Source organism: Rhopalosiphum maidis, chromosome 3, assembly GCF_003676215.2.
Source record: "Rhopalosiphum maidis isolate BTI-1 chromosome 3, ASM367621v3, whole genome shotgun sequence".
NCBI classification, from domain to species: Eukaryota; Metazoa; Arthropoda; class Insecta; order Hemiptera; family Aphididae; genus Rhopalosiphum; species Rhopalosiphum maidis.
The window spans coordinates 7,838,911-7,849,505 of NC_040879.1; the positions used below are offsets into that span (position 1 = coordinate 7,838,911).

At 29.6% G+C, this 10,595-nt stretch overlaps 1 protein-coding gene across 1 annotated transcript; it reads left to right on the forward strand.

Moving 5' to 3' along the window:
• The first annotated feature begins 6,659 nt into the window (after window positions 1–6,659).
• LOC113558225 (zinc finger MYM-type protein 1-like) lies at window positions 6,660–8,663 on the forward strand. Its single transcript, XM_026963718.1, has 4 exons — window positions 6,660–6,717; window positions 7,295–7,360; window positions 7,476–7,978; window positions 8,058–8,663. The coding sequence occupies exons 1-4, from the start codon at window positions 6,660–6,662 to the stop codon at window positions 8,661–8,663; spliced, it is 1,233 nt and encodes a 410-aa protein (XP_026819519.1).
• The last annotated feature ends 1,932 nt before the right edge of the window (window positions 8,664–10,595 follow it).

Below are 10,595 nucleotides of genomic sequence, written 5' to 3' on the forward strand. Positions count from 1 at the left end.
CATAATATATAATACAATTTTATTTTGTGTATAACATTATAATAAAACTATTTTAACATTATTTTTAAAAATACACAGCTACAATAGCTAATATTTCAACGTAACAAAATGAGGTGTATAATATTACAATTTAAGTGTATGATTATATTTATATTATATTTTTTGAAAGAGTTAATATACACTATATACATGCCTGTGTGGCTCTTAGGAACAGGTACGGATACAAAGGAGGGGGGGTCATGGGAGTGATGCCCCCAAATCACGAAAAAAAATCAATTTACTTAATATGTCAAACGATGAAAAAAATTAAATTTTTTTATAGCTTAGGATCTTATATTTAGTTTATATTTACATTAAATAATAATAAATACATTGTTTAGCGGATAGTTTTATTTATAATTCTGTAATTTCCAATTGTGCCGACTGACGACGCTACGGATGCCAAACGAAGTATCAGAATTTTTTTTTTCCTAACTCTAAGTTTGTGCTTAAGAAGATGATTTAAAATTAAAAATATCTTGTTGTTGAATACATAATATAAATTATAATTTAGTAAAATTATTGAGTTCTCGACTCACGTTGTATTGCCGCGTAAACCAATTTTTTTCATTATATTTAAAGTCTGTATCTCTTTGAATAATTAGTGATTAAGTGCGAGACCTTCACCATTTTATAAATAATAGATGTATTTTAGTCCACTTTTTTCACACACAAGCACATATTGTAATAATAATTTATTAATGCATAGATAACATTTACAATGAAAATTTCTTCAAACAAACATTGAATATTTCGAATCAATAAATACAAATTTAACAAAATATGTTGAATATTTTTCATAAACAAAAAGAAATGTAGGTGTTGCTTAATAAGTATTGTTGGTTTATTAGTATTCAATAGTTTTTTAATAGTTTTTAATAATGTAATTATTGTACAATATATATCAGGGGTGGCCAATTTGCGGCTCTCTTCATCTACGTATATGCGGCTCGCGGTCTTATTTACAAAAACCAAAATTTTAATTTTTTTTGTATACATTTATAAAAAAAAAAATGTTTTATTATTATTATTATTATTTTATAATTTCATATTTCGTTATTTGATATGTTTATCGGATGTTAGCTATCTTTATTAATTTTGTGGTATAAAAGTATAGATTAGAATCTAATCATTAGATAATTTGGCTCTTGATATAATTGCATTAATATATTATGTGGCTCGTGTACATAGTCATGTTGGCCACCCCTATTATATATAAATGCCCCCCCTAATAATTACTCTGGATCCGCGCCTGTTTAGGAAAGAATAAACCCATTGACTGTTCTTCGATCGTAAAAGGCAACTTATAGGAACACCGAAAGTTCCTCGGATAAGGAGACTTCTATACAAAACCAATGGCATTCAAGCTGCGTTGTTCGGCACTATTTTTCCATAGAGTTGGGAATCCTGCTCCAAAAGGAGCTAACTACGTGGAAGCATTAATATTTTGAAAGATGATCATACATTTATTTTTAATTAACCAAAAGATTATTCATAATATATTCAGAGTATTTGTTTTAATTATGAAATCAATTATTTCCACAGATTTTAGTAAAATCTAAATGTTGTCATCCCTAATTATTCAAGATATTTAAAAATAATTACAACTAATATAGGTAACACAGAAAAACAAAAAATCTATACATTTATAAATATATACATTTTATATATACATATTATTTTAGTCCCATGCAGCATTTGTAAGATGATTATATTTAAAACATTTAGTTATCATCTCAAAAGTTAAATATATTTTGAAATATATTTTTTACTAATAAAATATATACATAATTTGCTTTTTTACAATTTAAATTCAACTCAAAAGCAAGTAGGTATCAATTTTCTAGATCCCTTTTTTATCGTCGTGAACATTTCTTACAGAAAGGCAATCGGGTCTTATATATTTTTGTAACCAACGGTAAATATACTAAATTCTAATATAATTACACACATTTAAATATATTTATATATTATATATATTCTTTCATAATATAATATAGGGACATATATATGTATAATAACCGTTAGGTATGTAAAAATATATAGCCTATATAGTTAGTTAATCTCTTTTTATTATCGTTCAGATTTATTATAGGTATATAAATTCAGTGTTTTTGTTTTTGTTTGTTGTTGTTGTAATTTTGTTTTTAAAGAAGAATAATATACGCATTTACGTTCTTCGTTGAAAAAATAAACGCGTATTGATAATACATCATTAAAACTTGTCACCTTTAATTTTACATAAAGCATTTATTTTATAATCACTTAGCATCATGATGAAATACCTTATAATTGGTATCTTTCGTTTTTTATCTTTATAATGATCGAACTAGTTTTCATTTATCTAGATTAAGGAATACATTTTATTATAAAAAATTATATTTTCACTTTTCAATAAGTGAAAAGGTATCAATAATGAAATTATGAATTACAATACAATAGGTATTTATTATTTTAAAATATGAATCATTGACAATATTATTATGATTTTTTGTATTTTTATTAATAAATTAACGAAACTATACATAAATCGTTCACGTTCGTCTTATAATGATTGAACATAATAAATATACGGCTCAACAATAATATGGTTCATGTTCATGAAAAATTGAACGTGTTCTTTTCAAAATATGCTGTATAAACTACCATAATATCGTTATAGTTATAACTGTTATAAGTTTTAGTTATGAGTTATACCTCGATAATTGTATTTCAATCTTGTGTTTTAAATTGTAATATATTGCTATTTACGACGTATAGATATTATTGTACATTTTTCGTACAATGTACATGCACAAATAAAATATTTAACAGTATATTATTTATAATAATGGCTCTTGTATAATATATGGCTGGATGGAAATCCCCATACGTCACGCATTTCGCAGTATCGACCACGGCTGTAGATATCTACAACGCACCAGCCAACATGTTATTGTTGTTGTATACCTATATAATAAATATCATCGCCATAGATTAGTAGTATTAGTATACATCGCTATTCTTATTATACTACTCATATTCTTATTACCAATATTATTGTTTAATAACATAAACTTATGATTAGTTATTTGTTTTTGTCAACGGACAGTGAATAACCGAATAATGCGATTTTCGACTTTCGTCTAACTACTCTAACTTGTCTATGACAACTAGCCCAAACGTAAATTATCCTTTATCAATTTTTTCTTGGAATGCCAATGGTCTCAGACAACACATAAATGAACTCCAGCACATCCTATCAGAAACAAATGCCAACATTGCACTTATTTTCGAAACTCATTTCACCCCAAACACCTGCGCAAAAATCTACGGCTTCAATGCCTACTTCTCATGTCATCCTGATGGCACGGCTCATGCAGGCGCTGCAATTTACATCAAATCAAATATAACCCATCACTCACTACCCCCCTACTCACCTCACATTCAGGCAGCCAGCGTCTCATTAGTTGTACCTAATAACATACCTGTCACCGTTTCTGCAGTTTATTGCCCTCCTGGCCTCATCACCACCTCAGATTACTTTTCCAACTACTTCTCAACCTTGGGTCATCGCTTCATCTCTGGTGGCGATTTTAACTCTAAAAACCCTGCTTGGGGTAACCGTTCTCCCAATACCAGAGGCAGAGCTTTAAAGCAATGCATAAACAACAACAATTACTCATCAATAGCTCCCCCAGGTCCAACATACTGGCCCTCCCGTAGTAACAGACATCCTGACATTTTGGACATTTTTGTCAAAAAAACTACCTAGTAACATACATAGCGATCTCGCAAACCTCTACGACCTTTCTTCTGACCACTCTTCAACAATGCTTAAACTGGGATTAAACCTCCCTCCTCAACAAAGAGAATCTCTTACCCCAAGTCAACTAAACTGGTCTACCTTTAGAAAAGTAATAAATAAAGATATCAAACTCTCGATTTCACTAAAAACAAACAACGGATGACATCAATGTCGCTATCAACCTCCTCACAGCCTCTATCCAAAAAGCTTCACGCGAATCAGTAAAACCTTATAACCATACAAACCCCCTATTACATAAAAGTATTACTAGCCGAGAAACGAAGAACAAGAAACCAATGGCAAACATTCAAGTACCTAAACGACAAAGTAAAACTTAACAAATTGAACAGCAAAATAAAAAAGGCTATTTAACTCGACAGAAATTAATCCTAAAATAATTATGTAGAATCACTAACCACAAAAAACTCATCTCTTTGGAAAGCGACCAAATCTCTACTTCGCCTAAATCAACCTACCCCTCCTTTAAGAAATGAAGACAACTCATGGGTTATTACCGACTCTGACAAAGCAAATATTTTAGCTCAACACTTGGAAAACTCTTTTTCTCCTCACGATATTATACCCAGTCATACCCAACTAAAAATCGTAGAAAAGTACCTCGAAGCTCCTCTACCAATGTCCATGCCTGCCAAACCTACATCTCCCGATGAAATCAACACAATAATCAAAAATATTTCTGCCAAAAAATCCCCAGGTCACGACTTAATAACGAATTATATTGTAAAAAACCTACCACGTAAAGCTATAGTATACCTATCTCATCTTTACAATGCAATACTCAGATTATCCTTCTTCCCAAACTCCTGGAAGCACTCCATTGTAATACTCATTCTCAAGCCAAATAAACCTCCCGAATAACCAACATCATACAGACCGATAAGTCTTCTCCCGACTTTTAAAAATTCTCTTAAAAAGACTCATCCCTCTTGCCACTGAAGCTAACATCATCCCACACACCCAGTTCGGTTTTAGAGCTCATCACTCAACTATCCACCAACTTCATCGCACTGTCTACAAAATCTCCAGCGCACAGGAGAAGAAAGAATTCTGCCCTACTGTGTTTCTAGATGTCTCACAGACTTTTGACCGGGTCTGGCATGAGGGGCTACTTTACAAATTAAAGAAGTTTCTCCCAGCACTATATTTCTTATTAATAAAATCTTACTTATCTGACCGCTCCTTTAAGGTTCGTTTAAAAATAGCTATTCAACCAGCCATCGTATTAGTGCAGGTGTCCCCCAAGGTAGTGATATCGCTCCCTTTCTATATTCTGTGTTCACTCACGACATCCCCAAAACACCCTTCACTTTTCCTGGTACATATGCTGATGACACACTAATTTCAGCATCACACCAGGATTCTACAACCGCTTGTTGGATGATCCAAAGTCACCTTAACATGATAAATCCATGGACAAAACGGTGGAAAATAAAAATAAACGAAACGAAGTCTACTCATGTAACTTTTACATTGCGCAAATTTATTTGCCCTCCTGTCACATTTAACAACCTAGTAATTCCTTCGTCAGACGAAGTTAAATACCTAGGGCTAATATTCGACAAACGCCTCAACTAGAGCTCGCATATTAAACAAAAACGTAAATCAGTGAACTCCAGACTTCACCTTTTGAAACCTCTATTAAAATCAAAACTTTCCTTAACCAACAAACTTACGATATACAAACCGATAATCCGTCCAGCTTGGCTATACGGTATTCAACTATGGGGGCCAGCAATACCATCAAACACTAAAACCCTCCAAGCATTCCAATCCATATGCCTACGCCTAATAACCTCTGCCCCTTGGTATGTTACCAATAAAAACCTCCATAAAGATCTGAACATGCCAACCCTTAACAACTTAGCCAAATCCTATTATTCAAAATTCCACTCAACGCTCATCGCTCATTCAAACCCCATCATTAAAAGTTTATTCTCTACCTCTATCATTCCTAGAAGATTAAAAAGGAAATGGCCAAGAGATCTCCTCAACACCTAACTAAAATAAAAAACATTAATTAAATCAACTCAAACCCTAATTTCTGGTCAGGGAACTGCTGGGAGCCTTCCTTCTCTTGTTATTTTTATATGTTACTTATTTACTCTGTCACCACACTTACTCATTATACACTTATATATAGATTGTAAAAAAAAAAACTTGTCTATGACTATGACGTTTCTAACTTAAATGTTTTAAATATTTTTTGTGTGCTCATATTTATTAACAAGTAGATATTCTACTGTCATCATCAGACGTCCAGACATTAAGACATTCGCACAGGCACGTCACCAAGGGGGGGGGGTCCTTAGGGTGTCTGGCTCCCTAAGAAAAGTCAGTGGCCCCGAACTAGCCCCCTTAATTTTATTTTTAAATATTATGGTGTTTGATTGTCCCAAATGGCCGTATCAAACAATCGTATTACAAAAATTAAATTCCTAGACTTGATTTTATAAATATTCGTCACAGACTAGATAATATCTTAGTAAATGCGTGATTCCGGGGAATTCGTCACCCGACAATTTGAGATAAGAGTGAATTACACGTCTAATAATAAATTGAAAACTATAAATTCCAAATATGGATCTCGAACGTACATTTGATAAAAACGACCACAGACAACACGTCCACAATAGTTTATATCAGTAATTGTGATACTAATCACTGAGCACTTACTATTTACCACTATAATAATTAACAATATTAATATACCTCATAAATAAAATAACAATATAATATTATTGTGTATCGATTTGTATTGATTCATTATTCACGAAAATCAGGTAGAGGCCAAGTCACAAGCTGCAATATGATAATGAAGGGAAGTATAGAAAGTTATTTTAATAACCCAAAAAACTTAAAAACTAAGAAAGGTAAGTACGATAATTATACACACTCCACATACATTTTATCTACCCTAGTCTTATTTACCTACATTTTATATTTACTAATTATTAGACTTATTTTCTTATTAGTTCGCATATTCTAGCATTAATATGTACATATTATTATTAATCCGTAGTTTTTAAATTTTTAAGACATTTTATTCTATTAAATTGTCGAATTTGTCGAATCTGTCATATTTTAATTTTTTTATTATCAGAATAATTATTATTTAATAGTGTTTATGTGCTTTATATTCTTTCCAAGCTCGCAATCTCAGCATTTAAACTATTTTTATAAAGTATAATTATTTAGGTAGTACTAAATATTTCTGGACATATATAATATATATAAATAATTGTTTTATTTTATTTTATTCATGAAATTTTGATTTACTTAATTATTGTTCATAATCTAATTAATAATTAAAACTAAATAGTACCTGCCTATTTATTATATTGTTATTATTATTATTATATGTAATGTAACCATATAAGACTTGGATAATAACTTAACAAAAAAATAATTTTAATAAATAATAAGTAAAGTCCAATAATCATGTTTTAGTTTATGAAGATGATATTAGCAAGAAGTTATTATGTGAGGCATCTACTTCTACAGAGATAAATAAAGGTTGGTGTTACAGTTGCAAATACTTTTACTTTATAATAATATTTACATACTTTCATATAAACTGCATACATATTTAACATTTATACATTTATTTATTAATACTTATTACTTTTAGATGTTGAAGATTTCAACAATAGTTTTGGTGACATTTTGGCTTCTAATTATGAAGAAGAACAACTACAAGACTCAAGTAATAATGATAGCAACAATAGTGGTGAACATGTGAGTTGTGCTACATTTGTTGATAGTGTTGATATAAATGCTTCTATAGATTCTTTCTCTTGTACACTTGAAATATCAAAAACAACACCAGGTCCAAAAGATCTTGCTCAACATTTGGATGATGGACCAAAACAACCCATATTAGTATTTTATCCAAAAACAATGTTTTCTAATAGAATGAGACATTTCTCAGATAAATGGTACAAAATGTTTAATTGGATCGAATACAGTATAATGGATGATGCAGTATTTTGTTTTCCTTGTCGTTTTTTTTCTAAGTATTATGACTTACACACTGTGTTTATTACAATTGGATTTAAACAATGGAAAAAAGCTTTAGACAAAAGTTCAGGTTTTAAACAACATGAATCAAGTAGTGAACACAAAAAATGTCAAGTTATGTTGGTTGAATACACAAGCATGAAAGGAAAAAAATATATCTGTATCAACCTTAATTAATGAAACTCATTTAAAGTTAGTAAAAGAGAATCGTAAATACATCCAGTATATTGGAAAAGCGTTGTTCTTCACTGCTGTTCAAGGTATTGATCAAAGAGAGGATGACGAAAGTGAAAACGGTGTCAACCGTGGTAATTTTCTGGAACTTGTACACTTGCTGGAATATTTCAATGATGATTTTAAGCAAAAAAAGCAATCACTTCCAAATAATTCAAAGTATATCATCCCTAGCATGCAGAATGAAATACTTACAGTTTTTGGTCAAATGGTACGGGATAAAATCAGTAACGAATTACAAAAATGTGAATACTTTGCAATTATGGTTGACGAAACAAAGGATATTAGTAAAATTGAGCAGTTGTCTGTAATATTGAGGTATTACCTAGATGGTATTGTCTACGAGAGATTTATGGGTTTCCGTGCTGCTGGTTCTTTATGTGCTACATCTTTATTTACATATATTAAAGAAATACTTACTATCAGTAATGTTGACATAAAAAAGTGTGTGGGACAAACTTATGATGGTACCAATGTAATGAGTGGTAAATTTAATGGCGTGCAAGCATTATTCGCAAAGAAATGCCACAGGCTTTATATGTGCATTGTTACAATCATCGCCTGAATTTGGTTATTTCAGATATCTGTAAAAATGTATCTGGAGTTAAAATGTTTTTTGATTTAATTGAAAGTCTATATGTATTTATTTCTGGTTCTTCTATTCATGCTCAATTTGTTGATATTCAAAATTCCATGAAATTAATTTCAAAAGTTGAACTTAAGCGTATTTGCTTAATTCGATGGACAGCCCAAGTATTTGCATGTTTAACAATGAAAAAATCAATTAATCCATTACTTGTACTATTAAATAAATTAGCATACGAAAGAGGAGACTGTGCTGTGGAAGCTATAGGTTTACTTCATAAAATTGATTTTAAATTGATTTTTAATTTAGTAATGTTCTATTATATCCTACATATGTTTAAATGAATAAGCGATTATTTACAAAATGTAAGTGCTGAACTAGCTAATGCATTGATTTTAATATCATCTTTAGAATCAACCCTTCAAGATATTCGGTCAAAAGATACAGATACAACTTTTAGTAACATATATGCTGAAACCATTTCTATATGTGGTAAAAATAACATAGTCATGCCTTCATAAGATACTAATGTAAAAAGAATAAAAAAAATACCGAAACCCTTTGAACAATTTATATTTACACAACAAAACTCATTAGAAGTAGAGTTGCCTACATCTAAAATAGATTTAAAAGTCAAACTTTATTATACAGTAATTGACTACATTTTGTTGAAAATTAAAAATCGATTTTCTGATAATAAAGACATTTTAAGTGCTGTCTCATACTAACATCCTGGTAATGAAATTTTTTTAAGTTGTTTATACATTCAGCCTTTAGCCAAACATTATGGGGCCAATACTGATGTACTAAAGTCAGAATTAAAAATATTACCAAACACTGTAAAAAAATATGAATTACAAAATAATACAGAAATTAAAACTATGATGAAATTATTGGAGCTGTTAGAGAAATACAAGTTGGCTTTTATTGAAACTCATAAAATTGTACAAATAATAATAACTATTCCAGTTTCTAGTGCTGGATGTGAAAGAACATTTTCTTGTTTAAGAAGGCTTAAAAATTATATGAGATCTCTTATGACAAATGAAAGGTTAGTAACACATTAATATTTAAATATGTAAAACAATATAACTAGTAAACTCAAACAATTATTATATATCTTTAAAAATGCTATTATATATAAAACAATTATTTAACAAAATATAAATAAAATATTTCATTCATAAATCCAAAAACTATCCCATTGAAAAACAATTAAACTGGGAATTTTTTTTTGTAAATTTTAAGCATCTCAATTACCTAATTAAAATAAGATACCTATGAGATAATATTTTTTTTATTTTTTTTGTTGTTGGTTGAATAATTTGGTACTGTTATCAATTGAAAAACATATTTTAAAATTATTAGATTTAGATGAATTTACTGGAAGATTTGCAGTAAATCATAAAAACAAAAGACTTATTCTTGTATGACATGTACCTACCTATATTAATATAATACTTAACCTACCAATCCATACATTATATTGTTAAAATGTAGTATTTATTTTTATAAATAATATGTGATTAGAAGTGGTTAGGTTAAGAGTGGTAGCGGGTACAAAAACAGAAAGGGCAAAAAAATATTAGCCCCCTTATGGAAAAATGTCTGGCTACGTGTTTCCACTCGCATCAGTTGCATCATCAAAACATCAACCACAAAAAAGGTAATATTATATTATTTATATTACAATAATTATAATAAATTGTTAAATCCTTACTTATTTAAGTAACGAGTATTCTCAAGTTATTATTTGTCCTATTTCATGTATCTATTTAATAGGTATTCGATTTAATATTTCAACTATATAGAATTATAATTTAATTGTAGTAATCTAATATTATCTGCTTATAATAAGTTATTATAATCATTCTAAATTTGAATAACTATTTTTTTAGTGTATTAACTATA